We start from the raw sequence: 25831 nt of genomic DNA on the forward strand, positions 1-25831 counted from the left end.
AACTCAAAAACCACTGGATGAATTGACACCAAATTTGGACACAAGACACCTAACAACCCAATGTATGTCATTTACTTGGAGTTGTAGTTGCTGGGATGCATAGTTCACCTACAATGAAAGAGCATTCTGGACCCCACCAACGATGGCACACAGTTCTCCCATGATCAACAAAAAATACTAGAAGGATTTGGTGGGCAGTGTCCTTTGGTTTTGGAGTTGTAGTTCACCTGCATCCAGAGATCACTATGGACTCAAACAATGATGGATCTGGACCAAACTCTACACGAATACTCAATATGCCCAAATGTGAACACTGGTGGAGTTTGGGGAAAATAGAATCTTGACTTTTGGGAGTTGTAGTTGCTGGGATTTATAGTTCGTCTACAATCACAGAGCATTCAGAACCCCACCAACGATAGAATTGGGCCAAACCTGCCACACAGAACCCACATGTGGGCCACAGCAACGTGTGGTAGGGGACAGCTAGTATGTAATAAATATACTGGCTCTCATACACAAAGCCACAAAAAATAAGGGCTGTGAAGTCTCTGGCTCCCACACACTGTCTGGAGACCTTAAGGATCTCCCACAGCAGTTCCTGAACTGTCGAAGGCTTTCATGGCCGGAATCACTGGGTTGTTGTAGGTTTTTTCAGGCTATATGGTCATGTTCTAGAGGCATTCTCTCCTGATGTTTAGCCTGCATCTATGGCAAGCATCCTCACTACCTCTGCTTTTATGGTACAGACAGATATATTTTGACACACACACACACATCTATATTCTACCATTTATATTATATAAAAAACCCAGCATTTGTCAATTCTTCATATGTTTTCATTAGACAGGTAAATGGTTTGATGGAGTTTCTGGCTCCAATATTCTGCCATTGTGTGGTTATGTTTGTGATGTGATAGAGCCAGCTCAGGCTATGACTTCTGGATTACTGCTTGGCCATGGAAACTCATTGAGCAAGGCACACTCTCTCAGCCTCAAAGAAGTTATGCAACCCCCCTCTAACCAAATCCATCAGTCTAGATCAGGCGTGGAGAAACTTGGGCCCTCCAGGTGTTTTGGGCTTCAAATCTCACAATTTCTAACAGCCTACTAGCTATTAGGAATTGTGGGAGTTGAGGTCCATAACACCTGCAAGACCGAAGTTGGCCCAAGCCTATATCTTGCAAGATTTGGTCACTGGGCTTTTGCCTTTGCCTCTGACGCTGAGAGAGTGTGACTTTCCCAAAGTCACCAAACTGGGTTCCCATGGCTGAGTGGGGATTTGAACTCAGGCCTCCAGAGTTGTAGTTCAACACTTAAAGCAATAGGACCACGTTGACTGCACAGAGGAAGAAAAGAGCAACACGTACCTCCCAGGGCATGTTCGGTCATACTGAGGCACAAGGACTCCAGCCTGTTATTGATATCAGGTTCTGTCACTGGTACCTGGAACTCTGTTGAGGGAACGGGAAGAATATTTAATCTGCTGTAACCTGCTCTGAGTTCCCTAGGGGAGAGGGACGGAATATAAATAAAGTGTATTATTATTATTATTGACACAAAAGCACAGTATGTCACAGCAAACCAGATCTATATGCTGGATGTCTATCACAAAATCACAAGTCGAACATTTCCCAAGCGTCTAGGACTGTGTGATGTACGAGAGGTATTTTTTAAGTAAGGTCCGTTTTGTTGTAGACACTAGTAGTTTGCGCGCATACCGCAACGAGCGCGTGCGTCGTGTACCGGCATGCCTCGGGAACAACTGTGCTCAGTTTCCGCTCTGTAGCTCACCTGTTTGGTTCTGTTCTGTGCTTTAAAAATGTTTAAGACTATCAACGCACCCGTCGCATGTGAGGTTTGCTCAGTGATACGGTTTTTGTCCATAAGGAACCTGCCTGCTGCAGAAATTCATCGACAGATTTGAGAAGTGTACGGTGATACTGTTATGAGTGAAAGCAAAGTGCGTAAGTTGGTACGACAATTCAAAGATGGCCGTGACAACGTCCATGATGAGGACTGCTCCGGTCGCCCTTCTTTGATTACAGATGATTTGATTTGATCGCACACTCAAATCTTGTGGTCCTCTGTTAGGAGTTTCGGGACCCAACGGGAGCACAGTTTCCTAAACTTTAGGTGTTCAGAAACAATGTTGTAAAGCACTGATCTCGACACGCCAGGAAATTCATTTGAGAGACCTGTTATTGTGAAGCGCCTGTTCTCACGAATCCTTGCTTCAACTGAATCCACCAAATCGTCTGCAATCAAAGAAGGGCGATCGGAGCGGTCCTCAGACCCTTGATCATTTTAGTCGCCCTCCTCTGGACACATTCCAACTTGTCAATATCTCTCTTTAATTGTGGTGCCCAGAATTGGATACAATATTCCAGGTGTGGTCTAACCAAAGCGGAATAGAGCATGGGGAGCATGACTTCCCTAGATCTAGACACTACGCTCCTATTGATGCAGGACAAAATCCCATTGGCTTTTTTTGCCGCCACATCACATTGTTGGCTCATGTTTACCTTGTTGTCCATGAAGACCACAAGATCTTTTTCACACGTATTGCTATTGAGCCAGGCATTGTCCCCCATTCTGTGTCTTTGATTTCGTTTTTTCTGCCAAAGTGGAGTATCTTGCATTTGTCCCTGTTGAACTTCATTGTGTTAGTTTTGGCCATTCATCTCTCTAATCTGTCAAGATTGTTTTGAATCCTGCTCCTGTCCTCTGGAGTATTGACTCTCCCTCCCAATTTGGTGTCGTCTGCAAACTTGATGATCCTGCCTTCTAACCCTTCATCTAAGTCATTAATAAAGATGTTGAATAGGACCGGGCCCAGGACGGAACCCTGCTGATGGCACTCCGCTCGTCACTTCTTTCCAGGATGAAGAGGAAGCATTGGGGAGAATCACCCTCTGGGTTCCTCCACTTAATCAATTACAGATCCACCTCACCGTAGTTTTGCCTATCCCACATTGGACTAGTTTGTTTGCCAGAAGGTCATGGGGGACCTTGTCGAAGGCCTTCCTGAAATCCAGGTACGCTACATCCACAGCATTTTCATGACTGAAACAATTAGAAAATGTCATTTACAACCCAGGAACAAAAAACGTGTTACTGGGTTGTGGCGCAGCTGGTTGGGAGTCAGCTGCATTAAAATCACTACTGACCAAAAGGTCATGAGTTCGGAGCTAGCCTGGGTCGGAGTAAGCTCCTGACCATTTGTCTAGTTTGCTGTTGACCTTTGCAGCTCGAAAGATAGTTGCATCTGTCAAGTAGGAAATTTAGGTACCGCTTTATGTGAGGAGGCTAATTTAACTAATTTACGACGCCCTAAAATCTCCAGCAGTGTGCAAAAGAATGAGGAAGTACTCCATCAGTGTCACAAGTGGATGGTGAAGCAACAGCTCCCCTGGTGGCCGGAATTCGAGCATACCTTCATGAAGCTGGAAAGTTAAATAGCTTCTGTGTGTTTGTTTATATATGTTTATCAGAGATCCAGGATATCTGCATGCCCATCCCCTCCAAACACCCCACCTTGTCATGCCCAGCACTTTTAATTTTAATTATTACATTTGGCCTGTAATTTAATTTTAATTGCGTCATTGGGTGTTGTCAATGTTATTGCTTTTTTTTAGTTATTGTATTGTTGTTGTTGTTGTTGTTGTTGCTGTTTTTATTGTTGTATTTGGGCTCGGCCTCTTGTAAGCCACACCGAATCCTTCGGGAGATGGTAGCAGGGTACAAATAAAGGATTATTATTATTATTATTATTATTATTATTATTATTATGTTGTGTGGCTAAATGGTATTGAATGTTTGCCATGTATATGTGCATTGTGATCCGCCCTGAGTCCCCTGTGGGGTGAGAAGAAGGGCGGAATATAAATACTGTAAAATAAATAGTAAATAAACTCACCAATTTGGTGCATAATAGGCATTGCTCTACAACAAGCAGAATGATTTTATTTTTAAATGAATTGTTATTAAATTTTCAAAAATATCACTTAAATCCGGTTTGCAGCTTTAGCCTGCCACATTTGGACTCTTGCTTGCTGAAGCGTTCCTGCGAGTATCTCTGTAGATCTTAGAAAACCATTTCTTGATTTAAGGCATTGGCATAGTGTAACTGGATTTTGCGAAAACTGGCTTGTTGTGGAAACAAGGGGATAAAGCTTCAGTGAAGACCTCTTTTGCCCATGATAATAACTCCGAGGGGTACATTTCCCTCACTTTCTGTTGTCTTAGCTTGGAGTCTTTTGTAAGTCAGATGTTTGTAACTCAGGGACTGCCTGTACACTCTGATGCTCATCTGTTGGGAGGGCTTGGATTGTGTCTTCCTGCATTTCGTGCAGGAAGACACACTCAATTGTGTCTAATTCTGGGCACCACAATTCAAGAGAGAGATTGACAAGCTGGAATGTGTCCAGAGGAGGGCGACTAAAATGATCAAGGGTCTGGAGAACAAGCCCTATGAGGAGCGGCTTAGGGAACTGGGCATGTTTAGCCTGAAGAAGAGACGGCTGAGAGGAGATATGATAGCCATGTCGGATCGAATTGTGAGAGGAAGCCACAGGGAGGAGGGAGCCAGCTTGTTTTCTGCTTCCTTGGAGACTAGGACGCGGAACAATGGCTTCAAACTACAAGAGAGGAGATTTCATCTGAACATTAGGAAGAACTTCCTGACTGTGAGAGCTGTTCAGCAGTGGAACTCTCTGCCCCGGAGTGTGGTGGAGGCTCCTTCTTTGGAAGCTTTTAAGCAGAGGCTGGATGGCCATTTGTCAGGGGTGATTTGAATGCAATGTTCTTGCTTCTTGGCAGAATGGGGTTGGACTGGATGGCCCATGAGGTCTCTTCCAACTCTTTGATTCTATGATTCTATGATTCCTAACGGCCTTCTGACCTTTAAACAGAGGCTGGATGGCCATTTGTCAGGGGTGATTTGAATGCAATATTCCTGCTTCTTGGCAGGGAGTTGGACTGGATGGCCCAAGAGGTCTCTTCCAACTCTTTGATTCTATGATTCTATGATGCCCATCTGTTGGGAGGGATTGGATTGTGTCTTCCTGCATTCGCTGCAGGAAGACACACTCAGAGGAGAAAAGTCTTGGCCTACCTGGCTGCTGGAACATGAGCATCGTCTGTGGAGAGGTGTGGACCGGCAACGAACGCGTCCTCTGGACCGAGCTGTGAGTCCGGCTGGGCATGCTGTTGCTTCCGCCGGGGTTTGCAAACCAAAGGTTCTGGGGGGAGAATTGAACAAAAAATGCACCATGAAGCAAAACAGTGTAGAGCAAGTATGGGCAAACTTGGGCCCTCCAGGTGTTTTGGACTTCAACTCCCACAATTCCTAACAGCCTACCGGCTGTTAGGAATTGTGGGAGTTGAAGTCCAAAACACCTGGAGGGCCCAAGTTTGCCCAAGCCGAGTATAGATGCACCTTGAGTCTTGCTGTCATTATCAACTTTTTGATTCCAACCATTCCTATGTTCATTTCATCCTATCCACCTAAAGTCCTCTTTTGCACCTTCCTTCCTTCCTTCCTTCCTTCCTTCCTTCCTTCCTTCCTTCCTTCCTTCCTTCCTTCTTTCCAAAGCATTCCTTTCCATTCCTGTTTCTACCCCTCTCGGCTCTCCTTTCGCAGGACCTCTCTTTAAAGCACCAAAGGGAGCGAAAACAGGAAATGCCTGTAGAGTTTTCTGGCTGACTCCATATTCCCTCCCTTGCAAATATTAAAAATTAAGAAGGATCCAGTTCAGCCTGGAAAATAAGGGAACTGGAAAGAAGGTGTCAAAAGTAAACATCAGAGTAAGGAAAGATGTGTTTTGAGTACAAACGCAATGTCTGCAAGCGTGTATGTATGTACTGTGTTGTATATTATTATTATTATTATTATTATTATTATTATTATTATTATTTGGAGTAACTTCGATGAGAAGGAAAGATGCGTTTTGAGTACTGCAAGTGTGTATGTATGTACTGTGTTGTATATTATTATTATTATTATTATTATTATTATTATTATTATTATTGGGATGTTGTAGGTTTTTTCAGGCTATATGGCTATGTTCTAGAGGTATTTTCTCCTGACATTTCGCCTGCATCTATGGCAAGCATCTTCAGAGGTAGTGAGGATGCTTGCCATAGATGCAGGCAAAACGTCAGGAGAAAATGCCTCTAGAACATGGCCATATAGCCCGAAAAAACCTACAACTCAGTGATTTTGGCCATGAAAGCCTTCGACAATACATTATTATTATTATTATTATTATTATTATTAGAAATGCAACAAGATGAGTCCATAGCAAACAAGATCACTCTGCTGGCTGTATTATTATTATTATTATTATTATTATTATTATTATTATTATTATTATTATTTGAAACACAACAAGATGAGTCCACAGCAAACAAGATCGCTGGCTGTTGTATTGGATTTGGATCACACATCTATTATTATTATTACTATTATTATTATTAGATACACAAGAGGAGTACACATAATAATGACGTGATCCAATACAACAGACAGAAGAGTGTTTGCTGTGGACTCATCTTGTTGTGTTCCAAATGATAATAATAATAATAATAATAATAATAATAATAATGGTGGTGGTCCCAGTGTTGATTGGCACTTCCTGCCAAAATTGAACTGTAGAGTAGAGTCTACTGAACAATAATCATCATCAGCATTCTGGCAGCCCAAGAACAAGCCATTAGAACCAATGCCATCCAAGCCAGAATTGAAAAGTCAACGACAGATCCCAAATGTAGACTCTGCAAGGAAGCAGATGAAACAATGGATCACATCCTCAGCTGCTGCAAGAAGATCGTGCAGACAGACTACAAGCAGAGGCATAACACCATTGCTCAGATGATTAATTGGAACTTGTGCCACAAATACCATCTGCCTGCGACAAAGAACTGGTGGGATCACAAGCCGAAAAACGTTACAGAGAATGAACATGCCAAACTCCTCTGGGACTTCCAAATTCAGACTGACAGAGTTTTGGAGCACAAGACTCCTGACCTCACAATCGTGTTGAAAAACAGTATGGATTGTCGATGTTGCAATCCCAGGTGACAGCAGGATTGCAGAGAAAAAAATTGGAAAAACTGACACGATATGAGGATTTAAAAATCGAACTGCAAAGACTGGGGCACAAGCCAGTCAAGGTGGTCCAAGTGGGGATCGGCACACTGGGTGCAGTGCCTCAAGACCTTGGCCTGCACTTAAACACAATCTGCGCTGACAAGATTACCATCTGCAAAAGGCCACCTTACTGGGATCTGCATGCATTATTCACTGATACATCACACAGTCCTAGACACTTGGGAAGTGTCTGACGTGTGATCCAATACAACAGCCAGCAGAGTGTCTGCTGGGGACTCATCTTGTTATGTTTCTAATAATAATAATAATAATAATAATAATAATAATAATAATAATGGAAAAGTTGGCACAATATGAGGATTTAAAGATCAAACTGCAAAACCTGTGGGCGCAAGCCAGTCAAGGTGGTCCCAGTGGTGATCGGCACACTGGGTGCAGTGCCTCAAGACCTTGGTATGCACCTAAACACAATCGGCGCTGACAAAATTACCATCTGCCATAATAATAATAATAATAATAATAATAATAATAATAATAATAATAATAATATTAGGGGCTCCCTGGTGGCGCAGCGGGTTAAACCACTGAGCTGCTGAACTTGTTAAATGAAAGGTCAGCAGTTCGAATTTGGGGAGTGAGCTGAGCTCCCGCTGTTAGCCTCAGCTTTTGCCAACCTAGCAGTTCGAAAGCATGCAAATGTGAGTAGATCAATAGGCACTGCTGCTGTGGGAAGGTTAACGGCACTCCATGAAGTCATGCTGGCCAGATGACCGTGGAGGTGTCTACGGACAACGCCAGCTCTTCGGCTTAGAAATGGGGATGAGCACCTCCTCCCAGAATCGGACCAACCTTTCGGTCAGCGAGTTCAGCAGCTCAATCTGCTGTCTCACCAGGGGGCCCACAAACACCAAAGGGAAGTATACAGATGGGAAACATTAGCTGCTGGGAGACATAGTGGCCGGACTAGGAGACCTGAAGGTCAGTGTTGGGATGTCCACCCCATAAGGAAAAAGGCAATTTGATTAAGGGTTATGTTTTGGAAGAGATGTGTGTGCATTTTGCGCCTTGTTCTAAGGCTGAGAGATTGTGGCTTTCAAGAAAATCCGTCTACACCAGGCCTGGGCCAACTTGGGCCCTCCAGGTGTTTTGGACTTCAACTCCCACAATTCCTAACAGCCTGCCGGCTGTTAGGAATTGTGGGAGTTGCAGTCCAAAACACCTGGAGGGCCCAAGTTGGCCCAAACCTGGTCTACACTGACCATACCATGCAGTTTGCAAACCGCTTTCTATGACAGCGTCTATCCAAACCTGTAGTTGTAAACTTTTCTGACTTTTCCCCAGCACAGGTAAAGGTCGCACCTGTCTCCCTTGCTTGAGGATGGTGGGGTTGGCCGCCGAGTTGCGCTGTGTGGCCCCCAAGAGGCCGGTGGGTCCCAGGAGCCCCAGCCGCGAAGTGGGGAGGTTCCGGGAAGGGATCTGGAACTGGCGCGGGTTCCGCCGGCCCATTCCTGCACCTACAGAGCCAGCTGTCGGTAAGGAGTTCGACTGGCCAAAACCTCGGCTGGGGAAACACAACACAAATACATGCATACGGTTCAAATTGCAGGAAAAGAGAAACGACCATTAGGAAGAAACATCATGATAATAAGAACTGTTTAGCAATGCCTGAAAGTCCAGTGGAGTCTCCTTCTCTGGAGGTTTTTAAGCAGAGGATGGATGGGATCTATCGGGAGGGGTTTGCTTGTGTCCAAGGGGGAGTGGACTGGATGGCTCTTGGTGTCCCTTCCAACTCTATTATTCTATGATTCTACATACATAAACACACAACTACGGATATATACCTCCATACACAGGGATGTGTGATTGCCCCAACTTTATTTTCCATCTTCATCGCTATGATACTTCATCCTGTGGAACCATCAGATGGAACCAAACTCCTGAAGGACCAAAAATCAATTGCACTACGCTGGAAAGAACACTACCAAAGCCTTCCTGAACCGCAGCTCCAATGTGGCCGAAGAGGTTCTCTCACAAATCCCACAACAACAAACAAGGGATGAGCTTGCAGCACTGCCTAGTTTGGAAGAAGTCAGCAATGCCATCAGCCAACAAAAAAATAACAAAGCCAGCGGACCTGATGGGATCCCTGCTGAAATCTTTAAAGAGGGAGGACCTGAGCTGACACAACAACTCCACCAGCTCATAGAAGAAGTGTGGGTGACCGAGAAAATCCCAGCAGATTTCAAGGATGCCACCATCATCACCATCTTCACTCGCTTGTTTATAAAGCTATTGTCCTCCCAACCTTGCTATACGCTTGCGAAACGCGGACTATCTACACACGTCACATTTAACTCCTGGAATGATTACATCAGCGCTGCCTCTGGAAAATCCTGCAAATCTCTTGGGAAGACAAGCAAACAACTGTCAGCGTGCTGGAAGAAGCAAAGACCACCAGCATTGAAGCGATGGTCCTCTGTCATCAACTCCACTGGACTGGCCACATTGTCCGGGTGCCTGACCACCATCTCCTCTGTTGAGGAGTTACGAAGGTGGAGGCATTACTTTTTATTCAACTCTCATACTCTCTAGAATAGATGCAACTTGGTGCCGCTTTAGCTGCTATGTCTCAATGCTGTGGAATCATGGGAGATATAGTTTTAGAAGGTGTTCAGAGAAATAATCCGGTATGTCATTCTAACAACTGAGAAACCTAAATTGCTTTGCACGAATGCTACTGGATATTAACCACTAAGGAGAAGATTAGCTTTCCCTGCCAAAGAAACTACAAATCCTGGGAATTCAACAGCATTAATCCACAACAGTTCGATTGGTATCGAAGTGCATTAATTCTGCAGCGGAGATGCACCCAAAGCCAAACCTACGTTCTTTGCTGCCGGTATCCCGAGAGGTCCAGGATGGATTTCCGAGGGAAAGACCTGAAGAGTTTTTGCACCTGCTGTTTCCATGACAACAGCCGTTTCTTCTGCGTCTCTGTAAACGCCTGCCCGAAAGAGATGCAAAAGGAATAAAAAACAATTTATTTATTATTTTGGAAGACAACAAAGGTGATAGTAATAATGGGAAGGCGTCGGGTTAATTACTAACGTGCCTCAATCAATGGATGCAACGAGGAGAAAACAAACACATTGTGCCAAAGCCGGTAAGAGCGAGCATTGCAAGCAGAGGAAAGTTAGGAATGTAAACAATGGGTTGATAGCAGGCTTAACCCAGACGATTAGCCTTTGGAGGGAGACAAATTGAACCGTCATTTGGAGAAGACCCCACAAAGCAAGGACTTGAACTGTGCAGACAAAATGTCCTGGTGATACTCCCCAATTATGGATTTTCCAAGTAGTCAGAGGCGGCCCTAGGTAATTTTCAATGGTAAGCAAACAGTATTTTGCCCCCCCCCCAACCAATCCTTGATATATATTTTTGTTTTGTTTTGTTTTTGTTATTGCTTATGTTTTTAATTTGCTTTACATTGTATTGTTATTGTTTGTTGTTGTTGTGTTGAGGCCTTGGCCTTTGTAAGCCGCATCGAGTCCTTCAGGAGATGCTAGCGGGGTACAAATAAAGTTTAATAATAATAATAATAATATATTTTCTGTTTGTCGTGGGAGTTCTGTGTGCCATATTTGGTTCAATTCCATCATTGGTGGAGTTCAGAATGCTCTTTGATTGTAGGTGAACTATACATCTCAGTAACTACACTTGCCGCACTTGCTCCCTTGCCTGGCCCGCTTTGGGTCCGGAGGTGTGCCTGAAGACCCCGGCGTGTGCACCAAAAGTCACCTCTTCTCCTGACTTTCTCCTCAGCCATTGGGACCGAGAGAGAGAGAGAGAGAGAGAGAGAGAGGTGGAGATGCCCACCCTTCCTGAAGGTAGGCGCAAAAACAAAGGAGGGAGCGGAGGTGGGAGATACCTCCAGCCGGAGGGGCTCTCTCTCTCTCTCTCTCTCTCTCTCTCTCTCTCTCTCTTGGTCCCAATGGCTGAAGAGAAAGTCAGGAGAAGAGGCGACTTTTGGTGCGCACGCTGGGGTCTTCAGACACGCCTCTGGACCCAAAGCGGGCCAGGCATGGTGGCTCCATCCCTTGGCCCACCCGCGGATTGGGGAGAGGAGAGGAGGTGGGTGGAGCACCGGAGGATCGGGAAAGGGAGCCGGTCATGGGGAAGTGATATAACGTGGAGAACGACTGAGGTCTGCTTGCGCACCCGGTGGCCGGGTGGAGCAGGAACGAGAGGGGCTAGGCGAGACTCAAGGGCCCGGCCCCTTTGTGAAGAGGATCGCCCGGCAGCGAGGCAAGAAAGCCGAGGCTCCCCCCGGACTGCTGGAGCTGTTGTGAGCTGAGGGGGCGCTCCTTAAGTGGCAGTTGAGGGGCATTTACAGAGGCGCCTCTACACCCCTGGGAAAAAAAAAGTGTTCTGCGACCGCTTACTTCGCGTAATGGACAAGCCACCCCTGCAAGTAGTAGAAAGGCTCTAAAGCAGGTAAGGCCAAATTGGGCCCTCCAGGTGTTTTGGACTTCAGCTCCCACAATTCCTGTTGGCTGTTAGGAATTGTGGGAGTTGAAGTCCAAAACACCTGGAGGGCCCAAGTTGGCCGTACCTGCTCTAAAGGAAGGGAACAACTTGCAGCTCGTAGCACAACATCCACTCAGCAAAATTGAGAAGGCCCTCCAGACTCTCCTTAAGGGTCAAGATCAATGTGAGGTTAATTGCGCAAATGTGCTTAATGTGCAAGTCCAGCAGCTCTGGGATGATGGGAGTTGGGGAGAGAGAGGGGAATATAACCAGCTGCTCTAAAAGCGGCTTCTCCTGTGTGGTTGTGTGTTTTCCGGGCTGTCTGGCCATGGAGAGATCACTTGGATAGGAATCTTTAGTCCTGCGGTGCAAAATTCTGTAGTCAGAACTCCACATTTCCATGCTTCACTTTTCGTGGTGGACTTAATTATTCACATATTTAATGAATATGTTCTCTCTTAGACCTGGGCCCCTTCTACATGCCATATAATATCCAGATTATTTATTTATTTATTTATTTTATTTGTATACCACTGTTCTCAGCCCTTAGGCGACTCACAGCTGTTAACAACAAGAACAGCAAAAATTCAATGCTACAATAACATCATAAACACATTAAACAGTTAACAACAATAACCATCCACTGGCGTCTCATAACTGAAAACATGATCCAGATTCGTCATCCATTGTTCCATTCCTATGTTCATTACACTAATTGCACTGTCTATTCAAACACCTGTTCAAATAACCAGGTTTTCCATTTTTTCCGGAATACCATTAGTGATGGAGCCGATCTGATGTCCGTGGGAAGAGCGTTCCACAGATGAGGGGCCACCACCGAGAAGGCCCTATCTCTCGTCCCCGCCAGCCATGCTTGTGAAGCAGGCGGGATCGAGAGCAGGGCCTCCCCGGATGATCCCAAAGCCCTAGTAGGTTTATAGGCAGAGATGCGATCAGATAGGTAAGTTGGGCCGGAACCGTTTAGGGCTTTATAGGCCAACGCCAGCACTTTGAATTGAGCCTGGTAGCAAATTGGTAGCCAGTGGAGCTGGCGCAACAGGGGGGTTGTATGCTTCCTGCGTTCTGCTCCTGTTAGAATCATGGCTGCCGAACGTTGGACCAATTGGAGCCGTCTTCAAAGGCAACCCCACATAGAGAGCGTTGCAGTAGTATAATCGGGATGTAACCAGAGCGTGGACTACCGTGGCCAAGTCAGACTTCCCAAGGTACGGGCGCAGCTGGCGCACAAGCCTTAGCTGTGCAAATGCTCCCCTGGTCACCGCTGAAACCTGGGGTTCCAGGCTCAGCGATGAGTCCAGGGTCACACCCAAGCTGCGAACCTGCGTCTTCAGGGGGAGTGTGACCCCGTCCAACACAGGCTTGCACTGTTCGGCCTTTCGACTGTCCAGGAGGACCTCTGTCTTGTCTGGATTTAGTTTCAATCTGTTGTCCCTCATCCAGTCTGTCACAGCGGCCAAGCACTGGTTCAGGACCTGGACAGCCTCCTTAGTAGCAGGTGGAAAGGAGTGACAGAGTTGGACATCATCTGCGTACAGATGACACCGTACCCCGAAACTCCAGATGATCTCTCACAGCGACTTCATGTAGATGTTAAACAACATGGGAGACAATATTGAGCCCTGTGGAACCCCACAAGAAAGGTTGTGGGATTGAACAGGTGTCTCCTGGATTATATTCCCTGAAAAATACCCTGAGAAGCACTTTAATTACCCGTTGGGTTGCTCTTTACTTTTGGTTTAAAACCCTCCAAATAGAGACATCCTCTGTTCATGTCCAGCATTTATTTTTAAAGTTTTAACTATTACATCTGGCCCAACCATAGGTTTTTAAAAAATTTCTGTTGTTATTGTCTACCTGTAAGTTATACTAATTGTACTGTATACGGTTCTGGCCCAACTTACCTGTCCGAATGTATCTCCTCCTATGAACCAGCTAGGACGTTAAGATCGTCTGGGGAGGCCCTGCTCTCGGTCATGCCTGCATCACAAGTACGGTTGGCGGGGACGAGAGACAGGACCTTCTCGGTGGTGGCCCCTCGGATGTGGAACGCCCTTCCTACAGAAATTAGATCGGCCCCCCTCCCTGTTCACATTTCGGAGGAAAGTGAAGACCTGGTTGTTTGAGCAGGCATTTGAATAGGCAGTGTAACTAATATAGAAATATGGAACATTTGGATGATGAGACTGGATCTTGATTTTAACTATGAGACGAGATGAGATGTTATGATGTTTATTGATTGTTATAATATTATTCTTTTAACTTGTTTTTATTTATTTATTTATTTATTATTTATTTACTTTGCTTATATACCGCTGTATCTCAAGCCCGAAGGCGACTCACAGCGGTTCACAAACAGTAAAAACAGTAGAAACAGCAGTGGTTCCATACAACATATAACAATTGACTTAACACATTATCCATAAATTACCAATAAGCAATTACAATGCACAATTATTACAAAAAACAACTGTACCCAATCTTCTCATCACCCAAGCGTAGTCCAGGTTCGTCGTCCATTGTTCCATTCCTATGTTCCATTACCAGATTGCACTAAATTACTCAAACGCCTGCACAAACATCCAGGTCTTCACCTTTTTGCGGAATACCATTAGAGATGGTGCCAGTCTAATGTCCGCAGGAAGGATGTTCCACAGCCGAGGAGCCACCACCGAGAAGGCCCTGTCTCTCGTCCCCGCCAGCCGAGCTTGAGAAGCAGGCGGGATCGAGAGCAGGGTCTCCCCGGAAGATCTCAAAGTCCTGGTGGGTTCATAGGCAGAGATGCGGTCAGATAGGTAGCTTGGGCCGGAACCGTTTAGGGCTTTAAAGGCCAACGCCAGCACTTTGAATTCAGCCCGGTAGCAGATCGGTAGCCAGTTTTTAACTGTTTTTATCATGTTTAAGTACTGTATTTGCTTTGTTAACCTCTCTGAGTCGCCCTGAGGGCTGAGAAGAGCGGTATACAAATATAGTAAATAAATAAATATTGTTTATTTTGTTTATTGCTTGTTGTTTATTATTGCTTGTTGTTTTTGATGTGTTGTTGGGCTTGGCCTCGTGTAAGCCGCTCCGAGTCCCTTGGGGAGATGGTGGCGGGGTATAAATAAGTATTATTATTATTATTATTATTATTATTATTATTATATGGCAGTGTAGACTCATATAATCCAGTTCAAATCAGATAATGTGGATTATCTGCTTTGATAATCTGGATTACACGGCAGTGTAGAAGGGGTCCTAGAGTAGGGATGTCAAACGCATTTTTATCTAAGGCCACAATGGCTGTGCGGTTGTGTTCAAACAGCTGTTGAATCAATGAATCAAGTATTTGTGGATACCCTGAGTGACGACTCCCATCACTTTTGATTATCCACCATGTGGACTGGGCATAATGGGAATTGCAACCCAGCAGCACTTGTAGCTATGAGGTTGGGGAGTGGTTAAAGGATATTTTAAAGTCAGACATCCTAGCCACAAGTCTTGTACCTAACCACAAAGCCCACTCTCCTGACTGAACAGAACACTTGACAGCCTTCCAGATGTTACTGTATTACAACTCCCATCAGCTCCAGTCATGATGTCTAATGAGGAATATGGAAGTTTAGAGGAGCTAGTCCAACATCTGGAGGACCACCTAAAATGACATGATGTGCCAGATTTGGCCTGCGGGGCTAGAGTTTGACACATGTGAGAGATTCCTGGAGAGAACACTTGTTTAGGAATCATTAGGTCTTCCAATACAATTAGGTCCACCAGCAGACATTAACCATACAGTTCATGTTTTCTCAATAATAATAAATAATTAAACATGTATTTATATTCTGCCTGTGCGCCTAACTCAACATTTCCCAATCTGGAGGTCACAAAGGGGTCACTAAAGACCATCAGAATACACAGTATTTTCTGTTGGTCGTGCGGGTTCTGTGTGGGAAGTTTGGCCCAATTCCATCGTAGGTGGGGTTCACAGTACTCTTTGATTATAGTGAACTATAAATCTCAGCAACTACAACTCCCATAGGTCAAAGTCTATTTCCCCCAAACTCCAACAGTGTTCTTATTTGGGCATATTGAGTATTCGTGCCCAGTTTGGTCCAGATCCATCATTGTTTGAGTCCATAGTGCTCTCTAGATGTGGGAGAACTACAACTCCAAAACTCAAGGTCAGTGTCGACCAAGCCCTTCCAGTATTTTCTGTTGGTCATGGGAATTCTGTGTGCCAAGATTGATTCAATCCCATCATTGGTGGAGTTCAGAATGCTCTTTGATTGTAGGTGAACTATAAATCCCAGCAACTACAACTTCCCAAATGTCAAGGTCTATTTCCCCTAAACTCCAACAGTGTTCATATTTGGGCATATGGAGTATTCGTGCCAAGTTCGGTCTAGATCCATCATTGTTTGAGGCCATAGTGCTCTCTACATGTAGGTGAACTACAACTCCAGAACTCAAGGTCAATGCCCACCAAGCCCTTCCAGTATTTTCTGTTGGTCATGGGAATTCTGTGCGCCAAGATTGATTCAATCCCATCGTTGGTGGAGTTCAGAATGCTCTTTGATTGTAGGTGAACTATAAATCCCAGCAACTACAACTCCCAAATGTCAAGATCTATTTTCCCCAAACTCCACCAGTGTTCACATTTCGGGTATTTGTGCCAAATTTGGTCAAGTGAATGAAAATACATCCTGCATATCAGATATTTACATTACGATTCATAACAGTAGCAAAATGACAGTTGTGAAGTAGCAACAAAAATAATGTTATGGTTGGGGGTCACCACAACATGAGGAACTGTATTAAAGGGTTGCGGCATTAGGAAGGTTGTCCTAACCGGAGTGAATGCGGAGTGCTGACTGTACTGCAGAGCTGTGCAAATATAGACTAGAACTTACTCACCTCATGAATTAGGCATTTGTCGATGAGCTGTAGATAGGAACTGATGTTCTCCTCATCTGGCCTGGAGACAAGAAGCTGAGTACACACTGCAAGGCAAAGGAGAGACAATCATTTTACAAGTGTGGCCGGTGGAAAGAAAATGGAGAATGTGTCCAGAGGAGGGCGACTAAAATGATTAAGGGTCTGGAGAACAAGCCCTATGAGGAGCGGCTTAAAGAGCTGGGCATGTTTAGCTTAAAGAAGAGAAGGCTGAGAGGAGATATGATAGCCATGTATAAATATGTGACAGGAAGTCACAGGGAGGAGGGAGCAAACTTGTTTTCTGCTGCTCTGGAGACTAGGACACAATGGAACAATGGCTTCAAACTACAAGAGAGGAGATTCCATCTGAACATGAGGAAGACCTTCCTGACTGTGAGAGCCATTCAGCAGTGGAACTCTCTACCCTGGAGTGTGGTAGAAGCTCCATCTTTGGAGGCTTCTAAACAGAGGCTGGATGGCCATCTGTCAGGGGTGCTTTGAATGCAATTTTCCTGCTTCTTGGCAGAATGGGGTTGGACTGGATGGCCCATGAGGTCTCTTCCAACTCTAGGATTCTATGATGAATTTGCACCCAGGTCAAACTTACAATGCACCGCAATGACCTAAAAAAGAGTCACTCCCAAGGGAAGAGTCAACGGCAATGCATGTGGACGCAGGCCGTGCCTGGATTCCTGGATTCCATTCATGCCTTTCTGCCTTTCGTTCTATTTTGCGGTCCCTGTTACTGTGTGGCGTCAACCTGGAATAACTCAATTTCAAAGTCTATTTATAAAAAGGAAGCAGCTGGGCGCTTTGCATTCTCTTACATATGGAAAGGCGCCCACTCTGGCGCAGGGCGATGCAACCCTTGGCTTGCCGCAAGGGGGCACGCAGCAACATCAGAAGCAGCCTCATGTTGCATGAGGCGGCTGCCTCGTATTGCCGGTTCCCGATACGAGGCATTTAATATCTGTTGGACCAATTTTCCCCCTGAAAATGATCCTGATTGCATCAACATAGAATCATAGAATCAAAGAGTTGGGAGAGACCTCGTGGGCCATCCAGTCCAACCCCATTCGGCCAAGAAGCAGGAATATTGCATTCAAATCACCCCTGACAGATGGCCATCCAGCCTCTGTTTAAAAGCTTCCAAAGAAGGAGCCTCCACCACATTCCAGGGCAGAGAGTTCCACTGCTGAACGGCTCTCACAGTCAGGAAGTTCTTAGAATCATAGAATCATAGAATCAAAGAGTTGGAAGAGACCTCATGGGCCATCCAGTCCAACCCCATTCTGCCAAGAAGCAGGAATATTGCATTCAAATCACCCCTGACAAATGGCCATCCAGCCTCTGCTTAAAAGCTTCCAAAGAAGGAGCCTCCACCACACTCCGGGGCAGAGAGTTCCACTGCTGAACGGCTCTCACAGTCAGGAAGTTCTTCCTAATGTTCAGATGGAATCTCCTCTCTTGTAGTTTGAAGCCATTGTTCCACGTCCTAGTCTCCAGGGAAGCAGAAAACAAGCTTGCTCCCTCCTCCCTGTGGCTTCCTCTCACATATTTATACATGGCTATCATATCCCCTCTCAGCCTTCTCTTCTTCAGGCTAAACATGCCCAGCTCTTTAAGCCGCTCCTCATAGGGCTTGTTCTCCAGACCCTTGATCATTTTAGTCGCCCTCCTCTGGACACATTCCAGCTTGTCAATATCTCTCTTGAATTGTGGTGCCCAGAATTGGACACAATATTCCAGATGTGGTCTAACCAAAGCAGAATAGAGCATGGGGAGCATGACTTCCCTGGATCTAGACACTAGGCTCCTCTTGATGCAGGCCAAAATCCCATTGGCTTTTTTTGCCGCCACATCACATTGTTGGCTCATGTTTAACTTGTTGTCCACGAGTTGTGGAATTAATGCATCCTCACCCATTTTAATTGCCAAGGTCCAACGTCCTACGGAAATTAAGCTTTAGGTCTGTTTAGGCGACTCACCGCTTTGAGTCGCCTGAGGGCTGAGAAAGGTGGTATATAAATAAAGTAAATAAATAAATAAATAAATTTACACCAGACTTTCTTCCAACTTGGTCCCATCCAGATGTTTTTTGCTTATATATAACTAGCCGTCCCCTGCCACGCGTTGCTGTGGCCCACTCTGGTCGTCATGGGGGTTCTGTGTGGGAGGTTTGGCCCAATTCTATCGCTGGTGGGGTTCAGAATGCTCTGTGATTGTAGGTGAACTACAAATCCCAGCAACTACAACTCCTGATTGTCAAGATTCCATTTTCCCCAAACTCCACCAGTGTTCACATTTGGGCATATTGAGTATTCATGTAGAGTTTGGTCCAGATGCATCATTGTTTGAGTCCACAGTGCTCTCTGGATGTAGGTGAACTACAACTCCAAAAACGAAGGACACTGCCCACCAAACCCTTCCAGTATTTTCTGTTGGTCATGGGAGAACTGTGCGCCAAGTTTGGTTCAATTCCATCGTTGGTGGGGTTCAGAATTCTCTTTGATTGTAGATGAACTATAAATCCCAGCAACTACAACTCCCAAATGACAAAATCAATTTTTTTGAGTGAAGGACATACATTGGGTTGTTAGGTGTCTTGGGTCCACATTTGGTGTCAAATCCTTCAGTGGATTTTCAGTTCTGTGAATACCACAAATGAACATTACATTTTTGTTTATATAGATTCCCATTAACTCCAGCTAGTATGGATGATGGGAGTTGTTTGCTCAGACATAGATACGGATTCGATATGCAGTCCACACATCGGAAATCTAATCTTTGGGCCATACTTCTTGGGGAGATAATGGGCATGCTATGTGAGGGCTGGAATCACTGGGTTGCATGTATACCCCGTCCTTCTTGACCTCCACGGAGGGACTCAGAACTGCTTCCAAACAGGCAACAATTCAATGCCAAAAATCATACAAAACACATAATAAATACATCCACAAAATTAAAATAATTCTAAATATACATTAAGAACCCGCTCGCCAGATTAAAATTACCAGAATTAAAATCGGCATCCAAACCAGTCCAATAGACCTTGTCTTTCCCAGTAAACAAACTATTCTGTGAACATCTGATCCCATGACCAGGATTTAAGCTTCTTCCGGAAGGTCAGGATGGAGTGGGGCCACCACGGAGAAGGCCCTGTCTTTTGTCCCCATCAAACGTGACTGCGATGGCAGTGGGACCAAGAGCAGGGCCTCCCTGAATGATCAGTTTGTAGGGGGAGATACGTTTGGACAGGTAAATTGGGCTGGAGCCGTTTAGGGTTTTATAGGTGAGCAACAGCACTTGGAATTGAGCCTGGAAGCTAATAGGCAGCCGGTGGAGCTGGTGTAGCAAGGGAGTTGTATGCTCCCTGTGGCCCACTCCCGTGAGCAACTTGGCTGCCAAGTGTTGGACTAGCTGAGGTTTCCGAACCGTCTTCAGAGGCAACCCCACGAAGAGTGTGTTGCAGTAGTCTATCTGGGATGTAACCAGAGTATGGACCACCATGGCCAAGTCAGACATCCCTATACAGACTTGTGGACAACCAGAGAAGTCAGCCATAGCAGAGCATTCGATGAACCAACCTGGACAAAGAATATTATTTGAGACCACAGAAATGTTGGCCCATTCTGACAACCATCCATTAGGAATGGTGGAGTCAGGAGTCCAAAACACCTGGAGGAGGGCCAAAATTGGCTCATGCCTGGTGTAAATGCATGCTGGGAAAAAGATTTATTTATTTATCATGTCAGAGCAACCAGCTCATTATATTACAAACAGAAAAATACAAAGCTTGTGAGTTTGGTAGTTGGTTAAATGTCCTTTGACCAGTATCTGGCCACTTGGAGTGCTTCCGGTGTTGCTGCAAGAAAGTCCTCCATTGTGCATGTGACAGAGCTCAGGTTGCATTGCAGCAGGTGGTCAGTGGTTTGCTCCTCTCCACACTCGCATGTCGAGGATTCCACTTTGTAGCCCCATTTCTTAAGGTTGGCTCTGCATCTCGTGGTGCCAATGCGCACTCTGTTCAGTGCCTTCCAAGTCGCCCAGTCCTCTGTGTGCCCAGGAGGGAGTCTCTCATTTGGTATCAGCAATTGCTTGAGCTTCTGGGTTTGAGCCTGCCACTTTTGGACTCTCGCTTGCTGAGGTGTTCCAGTGAGTGTCTTTGTAGATATTAGAAAACTATGTCTAGATTTAAGTCGTTGATGTGCTGGCTGATACCCAAACAGGGGATGAGCTGGAGATGTCTCTGCCTTGGTCCTTTCACTATTGGCTGCTACTTCCCGGCGGATGTCAGGTGGTGCAATACCGGCTAAGCAGTGTAATTTCTCCAGTGCTGTAGGGCGCAGGCACCCCGTGATAATGCGGCATGTCTCATTAAGAGCCACATCCACTGTTTTAGTGTGGTGAGATGTGTTCCACAATGGGCATGCATACTCAGCAGCAGAGTAGCATAGCGCAAGGGCAGGTGTCTTCACTGTGTCTGGTTGTGATCCCCAGGTTGTGCCAGTCAGCTTTCGTATGATATTGTTTCTGGCACCCACTTTTTGCTTGATGTTCAGGCAGTGCTTCTTGTAGTTAAGAGCACGGTCCAGAGTGACTCCCAGGTATTTGGGTGAGCTTCAATGCTCCAGTGGGATTCCTTCCCAGGTGATCTTCAGAGCTCGGGATGCTTCTCTGTTCTTGAGATGAAAGGCACATGTCTGTGTTTTAGATGGATTAGGGATCAGCTGGTTTCCCCTGTAGTAGGCCTACTACAGGGAAAAAGATGACAAGGAAGCATAGCTTCTTCCCAACATCAGTCAAAGTTTTTGCATCAGAGATTGAATAGGAAAGCAGACTACTCACCTTTCCCCATCACCTTCGTGAACTGCCCCGGGATGTCTCCTTCGGCCAGAGGGATGCCTCCGGATTCGCCCTCGCAGCCCGGCAGGTGCGAGTGGTGGTGCAGCCCCCCGGAAGCGGAGTCCTTGCAGTCGGGCCCATGGCCGTCAGAGACGATCAGAGACGTGGGGCGGCGGGGCTCCGGGTCCCGGCCGTGTCCGTCCCCCGCCGAGGTCCGAGAAGAGTAGGCTTTGATCGGGGTGAGGATCATTTGGTGGAGCTCCTGGAGAGGGATGCGGAGGTTGCCCCCTTCAAGGATGTCCTGCGGGGTTGAGGACAACACATAATGCAGAGCTGAACCAAAACTAACTCATGGATTCCAACAGTACCACACTTAAGCAATAAGGATTAAATGCATAGCTATAGGATGCCGTCTGGCATGCAAACAGTACACATGAAAGATTGAAAATGAGCCAACACCATCATGCAGCAGCTAAAAAAGCGAATATGAGTGTAGGTTGCATCAATAGGAGTGTAGTATCCTGATATGGAGAAGTCATGGTTCCACTGTTGTAGTGGTCTCAGGGAAGGAAAAGGACTACTTGGGAGCAGGAGTCTGATGAGGAGCAACAAAGGAAGAGGATCCGGGAGATACTTAATGCACCCACAGATGAGGAGTCATTCTTGGGTTTCTTTGGGGGTGATGGGTTAGAGCAGTGTTCTCAACCTGGGGGTCGGGACCCCTGTGGGGGTCGTGAGGGGGTGTCAGAGGGGTCACCAAAGACAATCAGAAAACATAGTATTTTCTGTTGGTCATGGGTTCTGCGTGGGAAGTTTGGTCCAATTCTATCATTGGTGGGGTTCAGAATGTTATTCCATTGTAGGTGAACTATAAATCCCAGCAACTACAAAACCCAAATGTTAAGGTCTATTTTTCTCAAACTCCTCCAGTGTTCACATTTCAGCATATTGAGTATTCGTGCCAAGTTTGGTCCAGATCCATCATTGTTTGAGTCCACAGTGCTCTCTGGATGTAGGTGAACTACAACTTCAAAACTCTAGGTCAATGTCCACCAGATCCTCCCAGTATTTTCTCTTGGTCAACGGAGTTCTGTGTGCCAAGTTTGGTTCAATTTCATCATTGGTGGAGTTCAGAATGCTCTTTGATTGTAGGTAAACTATAAATCCCAGCCACTACAGCTCCCAAATGACAAAATCAATCCCCCAACCCCACCAGTATTCAAATTTGGGCATATTGGGTATTTGGGATTTGAAAATACATTCTGCATATCAGATATTTACATTAAAATTCATAACAGTAGCAAAATTACAGTTCCGAAGTAGCAATGAAAATGTTATGGTTGGGGGTCACCACAATGTGAGGAACTGTACAAAGGTGTCGCAGCATTAGAAAGGTTGAGAACCACTAGGTTAGAGAGTGATGAAGAAGGAGATAACACATTGGACTGGACTCAGGTAAAAGAGGTACAAGCTGTATGTGCGGAGCCAATGTCCAGTGATACATTTGTGAGGTTTTCTGGTAATGAGGATTGGCAATCGGGGAATATGGCTGAATCTCGGGGGGACCTAAGTCTTGACAGAAGATGGAGAAGTTGGAGGGATAGGAATAGGAGTTCACGCGTGGAATCAAAAACAGCTGCAAGGGATAATGATGGGGTGGAGGCCAGCTCATCTTCTGATGATGATGTGTAAGATAAAAGTAGGCTCTGAAATGGGAATCCTTGCAGAAGGCAAAGTGTTGGATTGTGCATTGGATTCTTGTCGCTGCCTATTTCGTGTTGGTATTGGGTCCTGGATCTACAGGTTACAGCTTCCATTTGTGTGTGTTTTCGACTCGGCTTGAATTCCCGTGAGTGCTGACTTCTCCTTTCCTTGACTTTGGACCGGTTTGACTACCACGCTGACTACGTGGACTTTGGGACTTTGCTACTTTGAATTCAGCTTGCTTCGACCTTCAGATTTCGTTTGACTACGCTTTCTGTGGCCCTTGTGTTTGTTAACTGTGTATTTGCTGTGCTACTTTGGGAAACTTGCGGAGTGCTTTGTTTTAATCCGGTTCTTCTCTCCAGATAATCCGGATTATTGCTTCAGTTAACTCTTTTGAACCAAGACTGGTTTCTGCTTTTGGGTTTGGCCAGAGACACTGATTTAAGTGTATCTGAGCTCTTTATCTTTGCTTAATAAACTTTACTTTGGAACTAGTTCTGAGTCTGGCCCTTTAAGGCGTCTGTGTCCTGACATCCACCCTAATCCATACTAAGCCTGGTTCATATATTGTTGTTGTTGTTGTTGTTTGTGCTTATGTTTATTTATACTCTGCTTTATCTTTCCTGAAGGAGACTCAGGGCCTTTCGACACTGCCATATAATTCAGCATATCAAGGCAGATAATCCAAATTATCGGCGTTGAACTGGATTATCTGAGTCTAGACTGCCATATAATCCAGTTCAGAGCAGATAATCTCAATTTTGTTGAAGGCTTCCATGGCCGGAACCACTGGGTTGTTGTAGGTTTTTCCGGGTTATATGGCCATGTTCTGGAGGCATTTTCTTCTGACGTTTCGCCTGCATCTATGGCAAGCATCCTCACTACCTCTGAGGATGCTTGCCATAGATGCAGGGTTGCAGGTGAAACATCACGAGAAAATGCCTCCAGAACATGGCCATATAACCCGGAAAAACCTACAACAACCCAATCTCAATTTTATTCAGCTGCATAGAAGGGGCCACAAAGCGCCTTACATTAAAAGTAAAGCGTAAAGGTAAATGTTTAAATCTAGTTGCCTCCAACTCTTGGGAATGGTGCTCATCTCCATTTCTAAGCTGAAGAGCCGGCATTGTTCGTAGACACCTCCAAAGTCATGTGGCCACATTACTGCATGGAGTTCTGTTACCTTCCAGCAGAAGCAGTACCTATTCATCTACTCATATTTGCAGGTAAAGATTCCCCCTGACATTAAGTCTAGCTGTGTTTGACTCTGGGGGTTGCTGCACATCTCCATTTCTAAGGCACAGAGCCGGCGTTGTCCATAGACACCTCCAAGGTCATGTGGCCACATGACTGTATGGAGCTCTGTTACCTTCCAGCAAAAGAAGTACCTATTCATCTACTCATATTTGCAAGTAAAGGTTCCCCCTGACATTAAGTCTAGTCGTGTTTGACTCTGGGGGTTGCTGCGCATCTCCATTTCTAAGGCAAAGAGCCAGCGTTGTCCATAGACACCTCCAAGGTCATGTGGCCACATGGCTGCATGGAGCTCCGTTACCTTCCAGCAAAAGCAGTACCAATTCATCTACTCATATTTGCAGGTAAAGATTTCCCCTGACATTAAGTCTAGTTGTGTTTGACTCTGGGGGTTGCTGCGCATCTCCATTTCTAAGACAAAGAGCCGGCGTTGTCCATAGGCACCTCCAAGGTCATGTGGCCTTTCAACAGAAGCATCTTCATCTATTCATATTTGCGTTTCCACACTGCTAAGTTGGCAGAAGCTGGGGCTAACAGAGGGAGCTCACCCTGCTCCCTGGATTCAAACTGCCAACGTTTTGGTCACCAAGTTCAGCAGCTCAGCGGTTTAACCCACATTAAAAGCATGACTACACAATTTAATATATATACAAATATGCAAACATTAAAACAGAATTGAACAACAATGTTCAAAATTCACAGGTAAAATCCATTAAAGCATATTCTCAACTAAACATATTTATTGTACACTAGCCGCCTTCTGCCACGTGTTGCTGTGGTGCAGTCTATATATATGTGTCTTGTGTGTGTATGTATGTGTATATTTGTGTGTACGTATTTGTGTATATGTGTATATATGTGGTTTTGCACATGTGTTGTAATGTATTATATATATTTTTGGCTTTTTAAGTCCCTTCTGCTGTGTTTTTCAGTGTTTTTATGATTGATGGTCACTTGTTGGCCTGATACATGCATCGTGTCCAAATTTGGTGTCAATACGTCCAGTGGTTTTTGAGTTATGTTAATCCCACAAACAAACATTACATTTTTATTTATATAGAACTAGCCGTCCCCTGCCACACGTTGCTGTAGCCCTCATGGGCGTTCTGTGTGGGAGGTTTGGCCCAGTTCTATCATTGGTGGGGTTCAGAATGCTCTGTGATTGTAGGTGAACTATAAATCCCAGCAACTACAACTCCCAAATGTCAAGATTCTATTTTCCCCAAACTCCACTAGTGTTCACATTTGGGCATATTGAGTATTTGTGTAGAGTTTGGTCCAGATCCATCATTGTTTGAGTCCACAGTGATCTCTGGATATAGGTGAACTACAACTCCAAAACCAAAGGACACTGCCCACCAAACCCTTCCAGTATTTTCTGTTGGTCATGGGAGAACTGTGTGCCAAGTTTGGTCCAATTCTATTGTCAGTGTGATTCAGAATGCTCTATAAG

General features: G+C 45.3%; 1 protein-coding gene across 1 annotated transcript in view; it reads right to left on the reverse strand.

Moving 5' to 3' along the window:
* The window catches only part of SAMD4A (sterile alpha motif domain containing 4A), a 152933-nt gene that overhangs the window by 18478 nt on the left and 108624 nt on the right, over positions 1 to 25831 (reverse strand). The window contains exons 6-11 of the mRNA XM_067463099.1: positions 21418 to 21715; positions 16549 to 16634; positions 9996 to 10114; positions 8470 to 8671; positions 5113 to 5239; positions 1367 to 1450 (exon numbers count right to left, since the gene is read on the reverse strand). Of these exons, the coding sequence (XP_067319200.1) occupies positions 1367 to 1450; positions 5113 to 5239; positions 8470 to 8671; positions 9996 to 10114; positions 16549 to 16634; positions 21418 to 21715 (916 nt within the window). The remainder of the gene's footprint in view (positions 1 to 1366; positions 1451 to 5112; positions 5240 to 8469; positions 8672 to 9995; positions 10115 to 16548; positions 16635 to 21417; positions 21716 to 25831) is intronic.

The sequence above is a fragment of the Anolis sagrei genome, chromosome 1 (genome assembly GCF_037176765.1).
Source record: "Anolis sagrei isolate rAnoSag1 chromosome 1, rAnoSag1.mat, whole genome shotgun sequence".
Lineage (NCBI taxonomy): Eukaryota > Metazoa > Chordata > Lepidosauria > Squamata > Dactyloidae > Anolis > Anolis sagrei.